Below are 23,575 nucleotides of genomic sequence, written 5' to 3'. Positions count from 1 at the left end.
CAAACAGAAGAATTGCCAAAATAGCCTGAACATATTATGCAGGTATTTGATCAGTTAAAGGGCCTCGGAATAATTCATGATAATCTGAGTTGCGTGCAAGACTATGTTAGATGCATGATTTGATCTATTGAACAATTAGAAATCTTTATAACTTATCAGAAGAATGGCCAAAATATCAAGAGAACATTATGTAGGTTTTTGGTCAATTGAAGGTCTTTGGAATAATTGCATCTGTGGACTTCAAAACATACCTGTTTAACATACTTCACTCAAATTCTGTGTATTTCACGAATGGTGAAATACCAAACCTTTGAGAAGCTTACCAAATTACTGAATTTAAATAAATTTAAGGTTTTGTTCGAAACGCTTGATGCAGCTGATTGTCTTCATTGTTTTTTAGGTGTATGACGGAAATGGATCTCATATGACTGAGTAGAGATGAACCAGCCTAAGGCTAAAAGTCTCGTTAATAAAGTAAAAAAAAAATATGACGAAGTAGTGCTCCACCCTATATCTGAAAGTAAAAATAGCCAAGAGGTCTTTAGTGGTAAATTTAGTGTGTTTAGATGTGACCGCGATTCATCATTATCAGGTAAAAAATCAGTTGGTGGTGTGCTTATTGCTGTGAATACTACATTTCAAGCTGAACAAATTGCTAGTGAAAGACAAAAAGAATTTGAAGATGTATGGGTTAAAATTTTACTAAACGTTGAAGAACATTTTTTTGTTTCTGTCTACTTTCCTCCACACTTTTCCAAAAAACTAGCTTACGAAAAGTTTTTCACTACTGCAGAACTGAAAATTCAAAGAGAAGATTTTTGAATTGTAGAAGAAGCAGATCCATTATGGAAGAATGAAAATTTTCATATGGCTATTTAATACTCGGTGATCACAGACTCGCATAAGTCACGCCCAAGCGTTGTTGATTTTGAATTAGTTTATGATTTTAAAAATGCAATTGTTCCTGAATTTCACAACAGACTGAATAATATGTCAAAAACTTTTAAAACATGAAAACGGCATGGACAAGACTGTTGACATATTTTATAATAACTTATACAATATCATTGAATTGCACATAGGAGCTTTAGTGGGTAGCCAAACTTGGCCAAAACGCTTATTTTGGCATTCTGAACAAATGCCTAGATCTACAAAACTGGATTTTCGAGATTTTTAAAAATTTAATCGTTCAGAAGAGATTACTCCACAGCCAAATAAGCTATTCGTGATCTTAAAACGTCCATTTGAAGGTTTTTCATTGTAGATTCTTATAGGTGTACCCACATTTATAAAAACACACTTTTCATTTATGAAGGTAACTGTCATGTTCTTCTTCTACGCATTTGAAGCTACGCACAGGAAACAGTTGCAGACTTATATTTATGTCTAAGTATTAGTATAGATTTTTAAGCTTGCACGCATACAAATGGACGAACCAAACTGATTTGGAACTATGGTTTTGATGACAATACATGACAGTTACGTTAACAGTTAACTCATGCATTGATGTTGGCATCGGAAGCTCTCAATTAATAACTGTGAGTTATTACGTGAGTTCAATTCTCGAATATTGCAGTGTGATTTGGGCTCCATACCATGAAACTCATATTAATCGTATAGAATCAGTTTCAAAACAGTTTTTGTTATTTGCTCTTAGGAAACTAGGTTGGATCTCTTTTCCCCTTCCTTCTTCTTATGAGTCCCGTTGCATGTTGATAAACATTGAAACATTTAAGAAACGAATTTCCATGATTTCCGTTATTAACGATCTTATCTCACAACGCGTAAATTCAGAGAAAATATTAGCAGGCTTAAATTTTTACGCACCATCACACATGTTAAGAACATCCAGGCATGGAAAATCATTTGCATTCATTTCGTGCATTCTTTTACATTCATTTGCCCCTAACTTTTTTCATCAATAGAATTCCGCAAAATGATGTATGGAGCTTTTGTAGGTTGTGTTATTAGCTACAAGTTTTGTTAGCATTTCAAATCCCTATTTCTTATGCATTTCAAATCCGTATCTCTTATGCATGACGAACCAGAGCGAACAGAAGCCACTACTGTTTTTCAGTGAATGTATTTTACATTCACTGAAAAACAGTAACAAGTTCTGCCCGCTCTAATTCGTGATGCATAAGAGATACAGATTTGAGTTATAAACAAAAGTTGTAGCTTATAACAAAACCTACTAAAGCTCTATACATCATTTTGCGGAATGCTGTTGATGAAAAAAGTTAGAGGCAAATGAATGTAAATGAATGCATGAAATGAATGTAAATGATTTTCCATGTCTGATCACCTCACAGAACGAAATATGGTAAAAATGAACCAATCAATAGAATGATGAGAGTGTATTATAATTATTGTGAGAGTATTGATCTAACTATGTTCAAAGATACAGTAAGAAGAACACTAACTGCTAGTTTACGACAATTTTTTTTTTCTAGACGTATGTATATGTAGTCTTCATTGATTGACAATTTCAAATAAAACGTAAATTTCAAAATACATAGCATGTAAGGCAACAGAACTATTGGAAAACGGTCTACACTGATTAACAACGAATAAATAAAAAGGGTTAACTACCCCATTTCCGGCCTATTAAGCACAACCTGCACTTAGTCTTTCTTAATCTAGTGTAGTTTAGCACCAAACGGAATGTTATTATTGCTGATGGCTTCCAAATGTATTTACCTTTCCGTATGTACCATAAGATTTGCTAAAGAGAAACAAATCGTTGAGATACTGTCAAAAGTCTAACACTGCTTCTTGACGCCAATGAATTCACTTCGGCCTATCGGATGAAGATAAAAATTGATTCGGTCGGAGCGCTGCTTTTGTTTTTGAGAATAATTGGAGCAAACCTTCATATCACGCGTTTTCAATGACTTCGTTTGGTAGCTTATTAGTATCGTATTAGTATCGTACCAAACGCATAATTGACTTGTTAACTCTGAATTCATGGATTTATTTGATGTTTTCTGCTCGATAGGCCCAAAATGGGCGAATAGGCCGAAGTAGTTCTCTACCCTATATGTTTGAATAAAGGCGATTTTCAGAAATCGTCTGTAATTAAAACACAATATTAACCTCCGTTTTTCAAATGGCTGTTCGAAGAACATTGGAACATTTTATTTATTTCTTAATATTGCGGGCTTTAAATTAACATGTCTGAAGAAACTTGAGCTAGAATGATTTCTTTGTTGAAATTCAAAGATTGTTGAGCATGCCTGGGCGTTAATGTTTTGGTTTTACAGTTAGATATCTTCTTCTTTTTTTTTGACTACACGTAGTTTTTGCCTTTTTGCGTTCCCCAAGGTTCACACTTAGAAATAACTAATTTTAAAAGATGAGACGTAAACGAACATGTTATGTAATATTAAGTGCTCCGAGACTGAAAAGTTCGTTGCTCGACGAAAAGTACGTTTGATTAAGCTATATGTCACTCTCAGAGCACCTAGATTTACATGATTTTTTCTAAGTGTATTTATTGTAAGCAAATCTTCAAGTCGGTTTTGCGACAAATCCTTGTTTCGACATTCCAAATGCTCATAAATATTATAAACATTGAGTGGGATTAGACATTGTGCAGCCCAAACCGAGTGTACCAATAATTGGCCCTCATTACGGATCTCACTTCACGGTGAAAAAGAAGTGAAGTGACAAGTTGTCATTCACTGTGAAGTGATTCCTGGGCAAATCAAATGGGAATCACTTCACCGTGAGTGAAAAGATGTCACTTTACATTGTATTCACCGTGAAGTGACACCCGTAATAAGAGGTACCATTCTTGAAAACAAAGTAGAAACTGATGAACTTGAGCAACCGGTCACTATTGGTTCAAATTTGTATCGATTTTGTATCCCCTGCCTCTACGTTATTAACGTTATCGTTATCGTGATTTTCAATTGACGTTAATTCACAGTTAATTAATTAAGATTTCGAATACACGAAGCATGACTTTGTATACAGTGTGACAAGCAGATATGGCTCCCAAGGAAGACAGCTAAATGTCCATCCCGAAAAGATTCCGACCAGATTCGACAATTGAATTCCATCGTTCGTGCTGTATGCATTCACTTGAGAAGCCCGGTCGCTGTTCAAAGTTTATATAAGAATTACAAAATCTTGCACCTTATCCGACTAGCTTTGCATTTTCACTGAACATTACGTGTTATAAAGAATGGTGGCAATCCACTAAAAGTGTATGGGGTTGAGTAACCTGTTGAAAGAGTTACGAAATTACAGAGCACCATCTACCCAACAAGTCGCATTGGTTTTCCAATGTCCAATATTAATGAGAAAGTGCACTTTTTTCTCCAAGAACAACAGCAGTGTTTTACCCACTTTTGTACATCTAATAAGTAGATATGCAAACAGCGCCTCTGTTATGCTCCTATTTGTTAATTACCGGCACGGATTCATAATCACTTATCAAAAGGCCGATACCAGCTTACATAAAAACGCACCGAGTGTTCCACCGGCACCAATTCTCGCACATTACGAGAATGGGTACAAGCTTTCTTCATGTAAATCAACACACCGCACCGCACAAACGTGCCAACCCCCAAAGCAGGTTATTATGATGCACCACAAGCCGGCAAAGAGTAGCAACAATACCAACCCCCCATCGAAAGCCTCACATCAAACCCACCCAAAAAGCGCACGAGGGACGACACCAAACACAAGCAAAACAAACACGAACAGCACGGCGAAGCAGAAGAAGAAGCGGCGAATGAAAGCAGCAATGAAAACAAAAGTATGCCACCATAACGCATCATGCAACCCCCTCAAGCCCATCATCGTCATCATCCAACAATGCCAACCGCTCCACTCCATCATCATCATCATCATCGTCATGAGCCACCGTCGGTCTCAGCCAGCTCTGCCGAGATGGCATAATCGACCTGCACCATTTCGCAATCCTTTTAATTAGTTATTACCCAGTTTTCAACCGAAAAAAGAGTTAGCATCCACATGCTGCACGGCACTCTTGCTGCTGAAACACACATTCACACAATTTTCTTTCTTTTTCCTACAACCGTGAACATTTCGCTCAGCTTTCGGACCCATTGGGGACAGTTGGGGATGGCAGAGCGTAACCGATCCATCCACATCCATCTATCTCCATCCGAAAAAAAAACTAGTACACAACGGCAGCATAAGGAAAAATCATACTCTTTCTCTCGATCGAGCACACCCCCTACTACGGCTCCTGCACCCTCTCACTCTCTCGCTCTTTGAGGTGTTGTTTGCTGCGTTGGTCTGTCTTCCTTGTTTGTACGACACCATGCTCAACGCTGTCGTGTACTCTCAAATCCGAGTTCAAGCAGGCTGCTGCTGCTGCTACTGCTACTGCCGTTTCTTGAGTATGCGAAGCTTTTTCTCTCTTTCGCAACATGGCACACTCTACAAGTGGGCGCTAGGGTGGCGCTCGTGGGAATTTTTAATACTGCAAATGGATATAGAATCTTCAGGAGAATTTCATTGATTGGTTGATTTAAGTGAACTTGCTTATGTACAAAATATGTAATGCCGCGGATACACTTGTATGGCCAACTATTTACATGAGCATTGTTTGATCATTTGATCATAGATTGTCATGCAAGTGTATCCGCGGCATAACTTTAAATAGTGCAAGTAAACTCAGCGCCTACCGATTAGAGAAGGTCTAGGATAAGAGAGGAGCGAACCATAGCTGGTTTAAAGTTATGTCGTTTTCGTTTTTGCGGTGTAGCACTGGTGTAGTGTAAGCAGGAATAAGCATGAGTCTTTGACAGCTCAACATCATTTGTTTGTAAACAAAAGTGCATCCTATATCTACACCCTCAATTATTTCGGTGTACGGCAGTGTAGCACTGGTGTAGCTACACCGCAAAAACGAAAACGACATTAAACAAACATGTCAAAGCTAAAGCCAATCGAACAGCGCCTATCTTGTTTTGTTAGAAACCTCCAAGACATAGGTTGCCAAGGCAGTTTGTTTTAAATCCACTCTTCTCGTATCCTAGACCCTCTCTACTACTGATCATACACACATATTTCATATCACCGAAGTCGATACAATTTAATCGGGTTTTTGAAACGCAGAAAAAGTTGTTAACATTTAAATGATCGTTACACGTGAGAAATCAATAAAATTGACAAATTTTGATTTTATTTTAAATAAATAAATGGAGTAAACTGAAAACAGTCTGTACAAGTTTGGAATAAATTTACTAATTATTGAATTTTTCACTGATTTTTTAACTTTACCGAACAGTTTCTTAGTTCAAAATTAACCGAACGGTGGACGCCTGGATTAGCATGTAGTTGTCGTTTTCAGTCCCACATGACTTAAGGAACTGAAAAAAAATTAAGCTTTACATTTGATAGAATGTTGTCCTACAATATGAAAGTCTAATCATTTAGAGCATCAAAAAGATTCAGAAGTATGTTTTTTATAACAATCCTTTTTTACGATCAAAGATATTGTTTGTTGAGGAACACGCTTAAAACAGTAAAGCTGAACCAATAACATATCAAAGACCTGCTGTTTTGGTACAATTGTATCGTCATAAATGATAACTAAAATTTTGAATTAGAAAATAAAATTACATTTTTTTTAAAAGTATACATTTTTCAAGAAACTTTAATTTTACAATATTTTGAACTTAAGCTTCAAATAATCTTTAAAATATTATTAAAACTTGAAGTTCTTCAAGAGAGCCAAATTGTAGCAAATAAACTGTGTGCAATAATCAATTGACTGAAACACGGAGAAACTTCGATCAGTTGAATACGAAGTCTACAAAGAACGGTTAAAAGCGCTGAAATTCCTCATTGTGAACCAACGAAACCGGATGTCGACAAAACTACAAAATAATGTCTTTGAAATGTTTCAAATAATGTTAGCACGAAAACATCACATCTAATCTAAATGAAGTCTTAGGCAAATTTAAGGACAAATATAAACGATAAGGATTTTTTCCTTTGTAATTTTGAGTAAACATTCTAAAAAAGTGTTAAATACTCAAATATATCAATATGTACGTTTATTTCTAATATTTTTAAAATTAAAAAAAAACTCAGGAAAAATGAAAATTTTTGGATATTGAAAACCATGGACACTTTAAAGTTGAAAAGAATCGTAGAATAAGAAGTTTAGGTCAAATCTTGTTAACTTTTTTAATTACTTCCTACACAGAAAACAATATTTGAGACATTTTGAATCGTTTTATGTGCATAAATTTCTTCAAAAAACATGCCAACAAGAAGTTCAATTTTTTTTCCAAAAGTTCGTATTCTACGATTTTTGTCAATTTTAAAATGTTCATGGTTTTCAGTATTTCACAAATTTGAATTTTAATGAGCTTTGGTAATATCTTCTAAAGATCATTCTCTAGCTAATAAATTATCACACTAAAGCTTCATGTTAGCATTTCCAACCAACTCTTAAAATCGCTAACTTTGCGTATGAAGTAACATAAAAACACTTTGAATGTTAAAATTAGGATAAATCTGGATTTTTCAATAAAAATCAGGATAAATGAGGCGTTAAATCCTGATAATTCAGGATACCTGGTAACCCTGTTGACGATAGTAAATTCACGGTATCAGTCGATAGAGTTGGTAATGGTCATTCACCGTATTATATGTGAAAATTAAAATCATCCATCGAGCGTTTCTTGAGATATCGCAATTTTAAGGTTTTACGTGATTTCCCCCTGAAGCGTCGTTTATTTGAATGTGTAACTTCATTAAACTGTCACTTTTATGGATGAATTCCTAAAAAAAATGCAACCTCCACAAAGTTGTTCATAAATTAATGACAAACAACATTGTAAAACATTGTTAGCCCCAAATATTGAATCCAACTTAGTTTAATTTAAATCAAGTTGAACTATGTCATTCCAACCGTACTGTACTAACTCTAAAGACAAAAAGTTGACTTTTGAATGAGGTTCCGAGTGTATTTTGTTTGGGAAATTGTTTACCAGATGATTTTTGAGTGTATCCTGTATGAAGATTATTTTTTCTCAACTGTATACATAAATTTACCTTGAAATGTCGGCAAAAATTGAATTTAGACACATAACATATTTGTTTCCACTGATTTGCATTAATTTAAATCAAAGAATATTTGAACACCTAACAACCAAAACCGATTACTTGATTGATTCTTATAGAGTAAAATATAATAAAATTGTTTGAAATCATTAAAAATTAAAACTACAAACCACATAAAATTCATACTCCAGGCAAATCTCAGCGCTTAAGGGAACAACCCTATCGCACCTGCATATACTCATCATCATCGTATCAAATCTGCGTGCAGCAGCCCCAGCGCCAGGCGATTTGGAGCTGTGTGGTGGTTCGGTAGGTAGGTAGGTAGCCCTCGCTCTTGCTTGGTGTCGGTGTGAGAACTTTCTTCCATTCTCCGGAAATTTATCGCCGCTTTTCTTCGTTTACACTTGCTTCACACACAACAGCACAGCCGGATGGTGGGTTGAGCAGGCAGTGCAGTCGTCCGTCCGTGGGAGAGTGAGAGCATAAGCTCCCATTCCATCATCCTCGCCTCACCAGAAAAGCACACCGCAGCGCAGCAGGCGAGCTTAGTAGACGTTGAGAGCGATTACGTGAGCAGCAAACAGAGAAGGAGAGGCGAATTGCCGGATCTGTTGTGTTGTGTATGTGCGCCTCCCTAGATGTCGAAAGAGAGAGAGTGGGAAATGTTTGCCAACCGATCGGATCGGATTGAAGCAAGTCAGCAAGCAGTAGCAGGAGAGCCCAAACATTCAACACATTACACACTTCTCGTTGAGTCCGCGTTGAGTCTAGAGGCACGTTTTCCACTTGTCGCGCGCGTACTCCAAAGAGGCACACTACGGTCCGGTCTTCGCAAACAACTTCGGTTCAGTACTCGCTGGTGTGTCGTCGACGTACGACGGCAAATTTTGTGCTTCTCCGCAATTCCGCTTGCGGTACGGACTTTTCTTCGCCAAGAATTCAACATCACAACAACTATCTATTGTTGAACTTCTTTGGATCGTGTGATTTCGAACAAACTCAAGAACCAAGTGTGTTTATACAGAGCTGTTGTTCACTCGGTACATATGTGTGTAAAGTTCGACGAAAAAAAAAGGCAGTGGAAATAAACAAGCACAAGTGTATTGAGCTGGAAGAATCCCAAGAAACACAAACAAGATTCGTGAAGTTTGAATTAAGATTAGTGGAGAAGTTCTCAAATTCTTTCGGTTTCGTTTTGGTGACTCTGGTTCCGGGATCGGGTGAACAAGGAATCATCTTGAAAAATATTACATTTTTCGACAGAGAACCGGTTTTCTTGTGTGAGCCGAGAAGCCGGAATTGAGCGTCGAAAGAGAAGACCGGAAAGCAACGTACACAGAAAAAGATCAGCGCAACCTACATACAAGGAAGTCGCGCGGCTGCGAATTGATGAGCATTTAGGGATCCAACGGTCGCGCTCGTTGATCCAATAAAGATCATAGAATTCGCGAACAAAGAGAAGAAGTGTCGCAAGTGACAACAGGGAGGGCAGCTAGAACAAGCTTAAGTAACGAAGGAGCGAAGAGACAGTGACGGTGCGAAACGGTTCAACAAGGAACGGGTATTTTCGCGCAAAGTGTATAAATTATCAACCGCGGAAGTTCATCACGGTGGAACACCTGGTGAAGAAGCAGAAGAAGAGGCGATAATTGAGCGAAGGTGTTTAGTCGAAAACTAGTTTCGCACAATTCCGCGCGTGTGGCATGTGTTTCTAGCAATTGGTGCTCCTGCTAGTACTACTAACCGAGCAATTCAACCAAGGGAAAAGAGTGTGTTCAACAGTCGATAACATAACTCTTCACACCGAGCTTTTCCGACTTCGACTTTGAACCGGCAGGATTGGAGAAAGAGTGTGCAAAGCCGGAAAAACTTGTGTAAATATTTACATTTGTACGTTCAAAAATAAGCGCTCACCGACCAGCGGCAAGTGATTTATCGTACGCAGGAAAATATCTGTGTGAAAGTTTGTGCTGTCCGCAATTACCGCAAAACAGATATACATAAACCAGAGATTGTCGCCAGTGTGGAAAAGTGCTACCTGTTACCTCGTGAGGGCGGAAAAATGACCTATACACAAGGGGGAAAAATTGCCATTTGATAGTTTTTTTTTTCTCGCTCTTTAAAAAAAACACTGAGCCGTTGTGTGTAACACAGTAGCCCATGCTATCAAGTCTACGCAGGGATTATTCGACAGCAGAAGCCGTGCTATCATCTAAGGTAAGATCGATTACCCACACCCTGTCCCAAATCTCATCTTAATTGGAACCCTTTTCCTACGACATTCAACATAGCCTGCATAATACAATCAAGTCGCCACGTGATCTTTGTTTCCTACCCCTCGAAACCCTCTAAAATCGCGCGCGCGAGTCCCATTCAAGCAGGCCATGATGACGATGACGACGACGGTTGGGAAATTAGTTTGTTCTCGCTCTCAATCGCTCCGTTCTTTCCTGATGTACAAAATTTACATCCACATAACATACAATACACTCCCGCGCGTCTAAAATTCCTTGCCTCAGCAGGCTCTCTTTTTTTTCAAAGAATCTACATAAATTTGAATAATAAATTATGATTGATGAGATTTTTTCTCACTCACTCCCAACCGAGAGCTGCGGTTTCCACCTCCGTCTTCCTGTTCCTCGACGAGATCAAGAATAAGTATACTCTCCCGCGACAGCGTGATAATAGGGTCGACCGTACCCGTATCGCCCGGCTACGTCTACTTTGATTGATTCCTACAGCGAGATTCACTTCTTGACGCCTCTATTCTCCGACGGCTCCGCTCGTGTAACTGCGTAAGAGGAAGAGAACTGTCGCTGAAAACAATAGACTCGAAATGATTGAATACCGCTTTATATTTCAACCCCCTCGCGCTTACACGGAGAGGGACTTGTCGCAGCTAATTCCATTTTTTTTTCGCGAATAAGCAAAAACATTCACAACCCCCAAGTGTTCCGTCGCAGTAGGCCGATCGACCACCGCACTACTGGACTACTACTACTACTGCTGTTCAGCTTGACGTTCAGATACGGCCATTTTCCGTCTTCCGACATGCCACATTTCCGACAACAACCGCCGTCGCCGCCACCTTCACCGCCTTCGCCGTCGCTACCAGTCGGAAACGGTATAAATCATTTCTTGCAAACTCCCTGGCTTTACACCGGGCCGTATATTTATATGCGCCTTTTCATTTTCTTTCCTTCAACCGGCTGCTACTGCCGTTGCTTTTTGGTTCACCGATTTGCATATGTGCAACTCACAGCGCGCATTCAACAGCAGCAAGCAGTGTGGTTTGTACAAATGCGATTCTCATTTCACTTTTTTCCTCGAGCACTACTTCGCGAGGAAGAAAAACTTGTAGGTATTCGTATTTGCTGCCCTGCGGGAGCGCAGTTCTTGATGCATATGTAGGTACGAATAATTCCCTTCCGGAAACGCCTTCCCAGTGCGGGGAGCGCGAATCAGTGCATCAGTGTGAACGGAGCTGAACTGCACCAGAATGAGTTGTTCACGCGCGCGCCTACTGTGATCAATATGATCTCAGTCGACCAGCTTCGAAAGGGTTACCACGGGGAGCTACCCAGAATTTTGCACTCAAAAGTAGCGGAAAGAAACTGCATTCTTCTGCTCATTCTCATCATTTGCGCCGCTGTTCGGGTTTGTATATTTATCTCTGCCCGAGTGAGGCACAATGTGTCCTCCACAGTGGAGTGCAAAACCAACTGACGTCCACATAACTGTTGCGCTTTTATTTGCTAGTTTTGTTATAACGACGTAAGACATTGTGCCTTCTTTCGCGCTTTCCGCGTACGATATGCACATTTTCTGCCCGTGTCTCCAGACGAAACGAGTGCATGGTTAGGTAGACAGACCGAGAGCGCGTTTGCAACGCCACTTCCGCCTTTCGCGACTTTGCAAACCAAAGCGGTCGAATGGCGGCGAAGGGCAGGGAGCAAACACGTGACTCGGCCGAGAATGTAGCGCAAACCCGTTTAAATTTGAGATGAAAGATGTGGGCATTTGGTGAATTATCGGTTGGAAAAGCTCCTAGTGAAGCTGATATTAGATTGAAGATTCCATTAATGAACTTGTTGAGAACGATTTCTCGATTACTTTTTCAAAGGGACGTGTCATTGATTTGGCATAACTGGTAGCTCGCCCACGCATACTAACATCGCTATCAGGCAGGGGAAAATTTCCCTTATCCGAGGGTAGTGTTATAATGCGTGGGCAAGCTACCAGTTACGCCAAATTGTCGATCAAATGCATTGTTTACAAAAGCTGATACGTCCCTTCGAAAAACTAGTCGAGATTTAGATTCTAGTGTAACCCCAATTGACTACGTTATCGAGATGTAATTGGTTGGTATACTTGTTAAAATTTGATTCCTAATGCTCATTTGTCTAAATGAGAGCAGCTTAAAGATTCGAACATTATACAATCTTAAGCAATATACTAACATGTCTGAGGTATGACTACCAAATATTCAGTACAGTTTGCACGACGCTGGTTTGATTGACTCTGTATCAGTAACACGCAGGTTTTGACCATTATAATAGAAAATTATTAAAGTATTCGTACTTGTCATTCTAAGATTAAAAAAAAACAAGCTTTGATAAGATCTTGTAAATCATGATTTGTTCAAATTTGTGCATTTTTTCAATCTCAGCATGCAATTTTTCAATCTATGGATTCAATCATGGGTTGAATCTCTCACAAACGAGATTGGAAACTGATTGACTTTATGAACAATATTGGCAAATTTCTAACGTAGAAGCCTTCTAAAGCTTTATCGTTCTTAGAAGCACAGAATATACATTGGTACTTCCGAAGAGCTAAATTTTACCAAAAGTAGGAACGGAGTAAGCAAGGATAGATCAACATAGAATAAAGCGTCATCATTTTGGGTAGGCGTTCTGTGTAATGATCAAGTTTAATGATTACACTGAGATCAGACGAATATTTTTTTGAAAAGCCCTGTGGAGAACATCGTGATTATTGCTCTAATGACTTTCATGAAGAAATCAGTATAGATTAGTTTCCTCATCCTTTAGAGGAATTTAGGTAAAAAATTGAGATTACTGAAGAAATAATAACTTTCACTTATACTAGTACATTTTACTGGCAGACTTGGTGTGATGATTCATTCATTTATTGAGGTCATTCTACTTCGAAAAACGCTTCGATATGCCTAGTAGGGTTAAACAGGCAAAAATGCAATTGGAGTAAGACGCGAGATGATGTTCCTCACAGCACTTCCAATCATAATTCAGTGATTTTTTAGTGCAGAAAAGCTAAGTTAATCCGCGCTGTTGAGAATTAAGAACCTGTGAAAAATGCACCTTGGACTGTCTGCCCCTTTTGGATTCTATCCAAACCTGGATTTGTATTTTCAATTCAAATAAGGGAAATGGCTCTAAGATTGGGCCCGTAGCTAAAAATCTGCTATTTATCAATTTTATATACATGAACACGTCATTGGGACGGTACTAATGGATATTTTTGGTCGCTATTGAAAATTTAGTCGATTGCTGAATTTATGTATGGGCCCAAATCAGACATCAACGGTCAAAACGCATGCAGAAAACAGGATTGTTTGTTACGCATAGCAACTATAGCAACGCACAGCTGGGATTGAATCAATGATTATATCCTTCAGCACAAGAACAAGAAGTGGGATCGTTTGAAATCAAGGATTACTAGAAAACAATGTATGGTATCGAACATGATCTGACAAAAATTAATCCAAGCAGCTCTTAGCATAGACGTTTTTTAAAGACTGATTAGCACTATTCGAATTCTAACTGCTTAGAGAAATAAATTCAGATACAGATAATCCGACACTTTTCAATTCGGCAGCTTTTTAATCTGAAACTGACGATTTCAAATTCAAAATTCTTGGATGAGTCTTCTTTTTGCTATATTACGTCCCCATTGGGACATTTCGTCGGCTTCTTTGAGCACTTCCTCAGTTGTTAATTGAGAGTATTCTCTAGGGGAACGCAATAACTTTAAATCCGACGCAGACAAAAGCTGTAATTAAATTAATTCCATTAATTACAGCTATGACTATTTTAATTACGTCGTGTAGTCCGTACTACTTTTCTAGTCCACTAATAACAGTCGTGTAGTTGAAGTCCGTTTACTACATTTTGAGTACTTTTAATTACAATAAATACGGAAATTAATTTTGATTACATTAACTACAACTTTAATGTGCATGTGTTTCCCATTTCCGGCCTATTAAGCACAACCGGCACTTAATCTTTCTTAACCTAGCGCAGTTTAGCACCAAACGAAATGTTATTATTACTGATGGCTTCCAAAATTATTTACCTTTCCGTATGTACCGTAATATTTGATAAAGAGAAACCAATCGTTGAGATATTGTCAAAAGTCTAACACCGCTTCTTGACGCCAAATTCGGCCTACGGATTCTAAACTCGGCCTAACGCATTGAAACGCCAATGAATCCACTTCTGAAGATAAAAATTGATTCGGTCGGAGCGCTTCTTTTGTTTTTGGGAATAATGGGTGCAAAACTTCGTATCACGCGTTCTCATTGACATCGTTTGGTAGCTTATTATCTAAAATATCGTACCAAACGCATAATTGACTTGTTAACTCTGAAATCATGGATTTATTTGAAGTTTTCTGCTCGATAGGCCCAAAATGGGTGATTAGGCCGAAGTAGTTCTCTATCCTATTAATAAAATCAGGCACTTTAAACTTCTTATTGGCTTTTTACGCTTCTGGAGCGAGCATTTTGCCGGCTCTCAACTTAGTGTTCTAAATACACTTCCACAGTTATTAATTGAGAGCTTTCTATGCGAACCAATGTTTGAATTTGTAAATTGCCTAGGCTATCTCAGGCACTCTTAACTCATCTACTGAATACCATACGATCGTTGGGCAAAAACCTTTTTAAATGGGACGTCACCCAATCGATAAACTTCCAACAAAAAATCACCCCAAGATGAAAAGCCCCAACGATCGAATGATGACCGTATAGCTTGTTGTTGAATATGGGTTTGAAGATGGATCTACCACAACATACACAAAATACAAAATATTGAATGATCTCAACAAAATATCTTACAAATGACATGATACAATTTTTTGGCTATAACGTCGCTATTTATTTTGCTAGCAGTGCAGTAAAGTTAAATCACTGTAAATCTTGGCCTACTATCAGGAAACTATAAATTTTACTTGAGACAGGTCTTTGCATTATGAGCAGTTCCACGCCAACTGACGAATCGATTCTATTTTTCCCTCTCCGAATTCCGTGAAACTGCACATAATTGTTCACGAATTCCAGCACAAACTTGGTTCATTCCTAGCCCATACAGCCGAATTAGCGGGTATGTTGGTTACATGGTTTACCTAACTCAACTGTGATTTCTAACTTTACATGTAAACAACATAAACGGCCAAAATCTAGATTTCAGTAAAGCATGATTTGTCTTCAAATGTCATTTCTCAATCACAAAACGATGCACATGCTCTTTGCACCTTCACCGATCGGCCGTTATTTTCCGGTCCAAGTTAAGCCAGCGATTAGGTCCCTCCGTTCAACAGGTAGTCCAGCTATCCATCCACCCGGTAACCTCAAAATTCTCATCTCTAAACACCAAAAATTTGCATATAAATCACGGTAACAAGTGCCGTGACGCTCCACTGTCATAAAGATATCCCTCTTAAGATTCCTCCATTGTTCATCCTCTTGAACTTCCTTTCTCATTGGCCCTGTCCCAATGGCAATGGTTTATGGCTTTAGTCCTTCACAAGGATCCGCTCTCAAGAGCGTATTTCACCTGTTCATTTGTGCTTCTGCCGGTTTGAATTTTTCGGAAAAGGGGCTAATGTTAATATTATCTTTTCCTGGTGCCTTCCTCCTTCGATTCTTTCCCGTTTTCACAAGGAGCACGAGGTAGTAAAAATAAGTAGCATCTTCTTCTATTTCGCACTTCTTTCTCCTCCCTCCGGAATATCTCCGCTTAACACCACAGGAGACACAAGCAGATCATCGTTATGTATACCTGTATTCACTCCCGTCAAGGATCCTTAAGTCCTACGCAGGGTTTATTGTTTTATTAAATGTTTAACGTGTTGTTAATATCAAGTGCTAACAATTATCGCTCCGTTTCTTCTTGCTGAATTCGTCGTTGTCTAGCAAAGCAAACTGTCAAGTAGGCGGAAACCATGGCAACTTCATCCAAACGTATTCTCGTTAATCGGTTAAGAGCAGTAAAATTTCAACAGGTTGCTTCGATTGGAATCGGATTTCAACCTATCCGCTGCTTTATGGCTGTTCAACGCCTACTTTCTCGTTCAGCTCTACCTCCGCTTATCGCGATCCCGAGCAGGTATATGAACAAATAATTGTAAACAAGAATTCACACCAACAAAATTTGCTCTAAACTTTAATCCGTTACTTCACTATAAACCGCACAACTGGAAAATGTGTTGCCGATCGGTTTTATCTATCCCTCATCTTATCTACTCTATCCTCCCAAATGAACAAGAAAATTAATTATTTATAGCTTACAAGAGTCCTCGGACGCTCGTTCATCCATACATAGAGGGAGAGAGGCACATGTGACAACTATAAACACAAACCCTCTCACGCCTTTGGGAACAAGTGCACCCAGAAACCGTGCACCTGATACGGTCGAATCTATTTCCCTACGTCCCCTCCTCCGGTGTGTGAAAATCGGAACAGATTTTCGAGCAATAGAAAATGAATTACACACTTCTTCCAGAAGACCCTCTTCCTAAACTACAGTACGGCGATTAATTCGCCCGGCTAGACAACCCCTCTGGCGCACGACACACACAGTGACCGGGTTCGCTTGCACAAGGGAATTCTCCCATTCACCCTTGTACACAGATATATGCCAACTTGCACACATGCTGTTGCTGCTGTAACAATTTTTGAAGTTATGTAATAATAATAACAATTCACCCCTCCAGGAAGGATGCGAGTCTGAGAAGGAAGAGGGATGATTCGGAAATGAGTTTCCCCCTTCCACACACGTACAACCGGAACATGGTGCCATACGCAACCAACCCCTCTCGGTCGGGCGGATGCTGAACGGTTTTTGTCCAAATTGAGGGGATGAGCATTTATTGTCATCATCATCCGTAACACATGCGAACAATTGGTTCATCGCAGCAAGCGCTGCTGTTGTTACACTTGTCGCAGCACACAAACTAGGCTAGGAAAGACCGACCGACGACGCTGCAAGGAAGTATGTCATGTGTAGGGAAATCGAATTTCCGTAAAAGTCGGAATCACTCCCTTCCTCCGTTTGAGCACTGTAAACAGGGGATTCCGAATTAAAAAGTAACATGAGCCGACGAGTACGGATTACAACGAAGGGTGTGCTCCGGATGCACTTGTTTTAACCCTTGAAGGGAGGCGAAAAAAAATGGAACCTCAAAAAGCTAACTCTTCACCTGCACCTGAACACTTATCTTAAGTTTCAAACTTTTCTAACGTCATTCGAACTTTTACTGCAGTAGCCACCACAACCAGGAACAATAAACGTCTTGAAATCAGCAAACGAAAACAATTGATTAACGAGTGAGTCTGAGTTCGACGGTGTGATAAGAGTCGTGTTTTGTGTTTATTTTTTCATACTGACTCGAATCCGATTCCAGTGCACGGAGTTCCGCCCCAAAGTCTCGAAATCGGACGCAAATTTATTGCTTTACTGGTGGGATTTTCTGCTTGCAATGACGACCAACAGACAGGCGGTAGCACACCGGTACTGTCCGATTTTTTTCCAGCGAATATTGGTTTTTTTATAGCGATTAAGATTTTATATGACCCTCACGAGCCCCATGCGGACCGTATCTTAAACAAATAATTTAAAAATTCTTGCAAAGATTATCAATGATGGCTTAGTAAAAGGTCACGTACTCTTTTCTTTAGTGACGTATGTGAAGCTCAAATATGACTCAACATATATGTTTGATTTGACCTTTTGATACAACGAAAATAAATCTGATTTTTTGGCATAAACAACGAAATTGTTTGCAAGCTTGATATACAACAAGGTATTTGGCGTATCTAACGTTATCTACGTTTTACATCTTTCAAATGTTTCCTGATGAATGTGGGCGTCTTAGTGGAATACCTGTATAAAGAAAGGTAGAAGGATTAGCAATGTAAATTTAATTCCACTACCTTATTTGCCTTATACCTTGACAGATACGCGTATTTCGTTTACAATGTGTAGATTTCTTCAGTGTCTTGTACTAATAGTCGAGTATTATGTCAAGGATAAGCAAATAAGGCAGTGGAAATAAATGAAAGTTACTAATCCTTCTCTCTTTATCTATACTTTCAAATATATTTAGCGATCCAAGCAGGCTATAATTGACTAAAAAAAAATCAACGTACAGTTGGGTGTAAAACAAACAAGTTGCATCAAATTGCTATAAAATCTACCCCAAAGAAAACTTAAATGAACCAAAATGTGTTAAATCCCGAGAGAACGTTTCTTCTACAAAGTAAACCAAATAACAAAACAAAGCCAACTTACATACCTGTAAAGTACGTCCACTTGTCTATGCTATGAAGATGCCATTTTCGTTCTCCTTCCTCTTGCTGCCGCAACCTCCTCCAAAAGCCACAAAGAATAACGTTTCGTGTTTATAGAAACAATATTTTAAATGACTTCCTTTTCAATACCAGGCTGGCAAAAGAATACCCGGAAAAAATATGTTTCTCTCCCATTCTAGCTGGAAGAATAATAACACCCAAATAATCACGAAATAATACAAATCTCAACAAGGCAAAAAAATATGACAAAATCCACACGTCATTTCGGCCTACTTCTTGTGACACGACAACTCCGACCAACACCGTCGTCATCGTCACGTCCAGCAGTTGGACTCGATCGCCGCCCCGCTTACTTGGATGCTTGCTTGCTTGGCGGTTTCCTTCCTTTCAACCCATACCGAACCACACCAACAATTGGAACGCAAACGCCATAAATCAGATTTGTTCCTGTTCTCGTTTTTCCCAGGAAAACTAGATCCATTTAGGCCCTCTAGTTATTTGCGCCTCTGAATAGGGTCTTTTCATTCTCACTTTGGGACCCAACTAAAATAACAACAGAGTTCGTAAATGACTGGAAAAAAAAATATCCGAGAAATATGAAGAGAAGGACCTCTTCTAAGATTACCGAGTTCGGTGGAAGAAGCGCAGATCGAACGACGACGAAAAAGAAACTATCGTTGGAATGTAAGATCTTTTCCTTTGTCTCGGAAAAGGAAGAACGAAAAGAGCGTTAGAGGAAGCATCCGACCGAACCCGAAAACCCGGAGTGAAAGAGATCTTTGAGGAACGATTTTTCATCCCATGCTGCGTAAAACGTTCCTCTTTTTTTTTGGGCCTCGTCTCCGGTCATAGCCGCAGCAGCATCAACAATAGCAGCGTTAAAAGAAGCCCAAAGAGCAGGGTTTTTTTTTTTCCTCTGTAAGAAGCCAGGAATGGATGCTCGTAAAGTGTTATTTACCTTTTAGATTTGAAGCTTTCTTCTGACCCCCTCACTCGTCGCCACTGTCGGAAGACTGGTCCGACCATCAGAATCTACACTAGGCAGGAGAGATTGGTCGGTTAATAAGAAGGCGCAAACATCACGGAGAAACAACACACACGAATGGTGATGTGAAGAGAAAATCAAGCACTCACACAGCCCCACATGGAACATAAGGAGGAGGAGGGAAGAATTTAAATGTGTGATAATTTTAATCGTTTCATAGTAACCAAAAAAGTCAGAAGATCTAGGAAGCCGCATCCGCGAGGAACCGGGAAGGGAAGATGATTTTCAGGTTATTTCTTCGACATCTCAGCACTTGGCGAGATTTGTGTCCGGCTGCTGCGCTGACCATCATCATCAGCATCTTTTCATCTATGCTTTCGGACGTTCTCGCCGTTTCCAGTTTCCACGTAACGCCCATTTATTGTCCTAACGAGTCGTCTAATCGTCTAGTTCTTTTTTATCGCTGGCCAAATGGCTGACGCTGGAGCCCCAGTAAATGTGGTCATAATTGATTTGGCAACGCACACTCACTCACTTCCATCGAAGCAACCGATGACGGTGTGTTCTAGAAGGGGTCAACAGCCCTTCAGAGAAAGCTTCAGGTTCGTGGATGGTTCTGTTTTAGCTATTTAACCGCCAACGAGGAGCACCTACTTTAATGGTCAAAGGTTCGGTTGAAATTTGGACGCTTGAAAACGGAAAATAAAACAAAAACATCAGGAACACAATCCGCACGAAACTGCTGCAGTCAGCTGTCAAGCATTATATTGCACCTATCAGAAAGGAAATAATATTCATAAATTTACCGTGTCCGCTCCGATGGTGACCAAATAATGCACCATCAGCAAGAGCTCCGTCCCTGCAGGTTGACGAAAATGTGCGAAATGCAAAATTTTGCGTACGCACGATGACCACGGCGGTGCAATTAATAAAATTACACCATTCTCGCTGAGCCAGCAAATCTCAAACCGATCCAGAACCGCTATAGCGAACAAGAACCTCCCTGTTCTGTTATGTTGATTTTTTTTTCCCTGTGGCCACGCCGTGCGCCACCAATTGTAAATACCATTAAACGACCCGCCATGTGAACAACACTAATCAGTATACTACACAGAACCTACGAGGGCTCGAATTACCCAACTCTCCGTCTGAAATCCAATATGGCTGACTAATAAATCGCTCCCGCAGGGCTGCATAAAGACGCTGACTCGCCGCACCGGCCGACGACCGTTGCCTACTAGGATCAAATAATGTGCCCGCGAGCGAACCAGTAGGGGCACCCAGACATGACACAATGTGGGCACGATGAGTTCGATTGCATAATTTGACACTTCACATTCGCAAGACTGAAACTTGTTAGTGAATCAGCTGATTAGCGCTGCAACCAATATGTGATCATATGTCGTCGAAAAACTTGTTTATCAGCATGACAAATAGGCAAACGAGCGGCCGCGTGCAGTCAGTAGCACATTATCAGTGCGTCTCTTTCTTTCTGGCACTACCCCCTCCCCTCAGCGGCATGTCTCAGCGCAGAAGCTATCAACTTTATGCTCTACTTTATGGCAACATTTGCGAGCTGGAAGCGCTACTCACACAATAATCACTGGTTCATGCTTGCTTGTCGCGCAGAAACGGCCCAACAGTGGCCGCATGATAACAGTTAATATGTCCGCGCTAACAGTAAAAAATAGCTCCAACCGGACTGCATTGTCGTTTGCTGTTGTTCTTAATTGAATGTTGACTGCGCTAACCTAACGAGATTGTTTAATAACTCATCGCGAGTGATGGCGCTCTTGTCGTTCCTCATGAATTTGTCAACGCACGGGCTACTTGGATTGGCTGGATGAGTGAGACAATCACTTGCAGGGAATCGTGCTCAGAAGAGTAAACAAACTCTTAAACAGGAACTAGCTCGTTATCAGCGGACACACACTGCTCGTACATCTTTTTCTCGTCAAGTGTCAGCCGAGGAGCAGCCTAATAAAAACAAGCACCAATTGGTGTACTTACGCCTTCCTTGATTGTTTCTATTCAACGTGCAATCCATCAACTACCAATTGCCTGACAAAATTTGAAGAAAAAATCATCAGTTCCGGACTTTAGCCCCCTCATCCTCGCGATACATGTGTGGATACAACGACATCAACGTAGGAACAATGTTATCTGTCTCGAAATCCCAAGAAAAACCCGTGTCAATTGACCATCTTTCGTTATCGAACCAGCAGCACCTGTTATCAGCTTCCGTATTGTCCGAAAGCAAATTATAACATATTAGACCGTATATCTAATCAACCACTACGCATGTACCATACCATACCCAATCGCACCGGTGGCCCGTATCAAACAGCTGACGTCAAGGAAGAAGGAAAGTCTATGTTTACTCTTTTCGCCTGCTCTATTGTTTACTATACGATCAATCATCACGATTCCCGCGTGTGTGTGAGGCAGGCTGCAATTCATCACCGGTCAGAAAGGTGGTCGGAGGTGGGAGCAACAAAGGGGTCTTGAACTGATAAGAACTGCTGCAGCACACAGCAGGTAGCTCGTTTCCAGTTGCCGGAGCGCTGATCTTCTTTAAAGGCAACAGCAGCAGCAATCAAGTCACCTGTATGAGTGTGAGCGTTGTGACAACTTCCAGTTCCTGTTCTAGCCTGGCTCTAGAATGTTAAAAAGAATAAGCAGAAGCCACGAGGTTACTGACATTTCAAGGTTAGATCTCGCCCAGAACAAGAAGCAGCCTCGCCTCACCTAGCGCGCGATGCTACACCGAACAGGAGAAGAGTAAAAACAACACACGTTTACACAGCAGACGTGTCGCTCTCTAGGAACAACCTAGGGAACAAGTAGGCAGTAGGGTGGTTGGCAGTCACAGTCAGAAGACTCATGGGAATTGGGGGGAGGAAAGCAAACGGCCGAAGATGTGAGATAGAGAGCGAGAACCCGGATTAAAATTTAAATTTCGCCTGCTATGATGCGTTGTTTTTTCGGCTCCGTTTTCGGTAGTAGTCAGAGGAAGGGTAGGCGCGGAAGGGCGTCTCAAAGCTTCTCTTTTTCCGTTTTTGAACAAGCTGGCCGTTGATGATGCTGCTGCTGCTGCTGGTTTCTTGTGATCAAGAAAGCGACTGAGATCACGAATTTCTGAGGAAACTAAACGGGTAAGAATCACAGCATGGCATGACTCGGATGTTAGCGCAGATTTGTCGCCGGAGGGCAGAAGAAGATGAAGCTAAGAATTTTTTCTCCTCGTGATGATGAGGTGAGCAATTACAATAATATACCTTTCTTTCCTTTCCGTTGACTCCGGTACAGTGGTACACCATTAAAAATAGTGTTGGAGTGCCAAGATTATAGACTTTGTCTTATTTAAATTTCTACGGAGAATGCGCCCCGTGCAGCGATTCAGACAAACTTAATCATAATCATCATCTCCTCAGCAACTCCTGATTAGGAAGAAAGAAAGTCGCACAGTGTGTAGATAATTGTCCAATTCCTCCTCTTGGCGCGCGGTTCCAAATTCCGTGAGTTCACAGTTCACTGAACTGCTCGTAAAAATAAACTCGTTTGCTTCTTGAGCACTTGTCATTTTATCACGCGAGAACAACACCCCTGCCTGCTTGTACGCACGCAACAGGTTGCTGAGATTGAGAATCTACACCACGTGTGAGCAGAGCGTCTCGCGCGATTTTGGCAGTCGTTTCCATAGAGACGTCGTCATCGTCGTCGTCGAAACCAGCGGTGGTAGATCAATAAACTTATCGATATGCTTCCGGCTCGTAATTGCTTTGCGGTAGTGAATGAGAGACGTCGTCGTGCCTCCAAAATGGCACAATAGTTCCTGCTTCTCATTCATGCTGCGTCTGGTGTGGAAATAACGGAAATCGCGACCGATTCAAGGATAACCAGTCACCGTGCGCCATCCCCGGTGATTGGTTTTATTGGCGCGCGTTCTTTTCATGTTCCTT

General features: G+C 40.3%; 1 protein-coding gene across 2 annotated transcripts in view; it reads left to right on the top strand.

Moving 5' to 3' along the window:
- Positions 1 to 9,656: 9,656 nt before the first annotated feature.
- The window catches only part of aop (anterior open), a 49,032-nt gene continuing 35,113 nt past the window's right edge, over positions 9,657 to 23,575 (top strand). The window contains exon 1 of one of the 2 annotated variants that reach the window (XM_065232120.1): positions 9,657 to 10,272. In XM_065232120.1, coding sequence (XP_065088192.1) covers positions 10,216 to 10,272 — 57 coding nt within the window. In that variant the 5' untranslated portion in view covers positions 9,657 to 10,215. The remainder of the gene's footprint in view (positions 10,273 to 23,575) is intronic. The other variant, XM_065232119.1, reaches the window with a different exon arrangement.

Source organism: Ochlerotatus camptorhynchus, unplaced genomic scaffold (genome assembly GCF_037179485.1).
Source record: "Ochlerotatus camptorhynchus isolate MF236.1 unplaced genomic scaffold, CSIRO-AGI_Acam_v1.1 ptg000363l, whole genome shotgun sequence".
NCBI classification, from domain to species: Eukaryota; Metazoa; Arthropoda; class Insecta; order Diptera; family Culicidae; genus Ochlerotatus; species Ochlerotatus camptorhynchus.
Note: the sequence above shows the minus strand (reverse complement) of the source record. Positions and strands in the feature narration are given on the sequence as shown.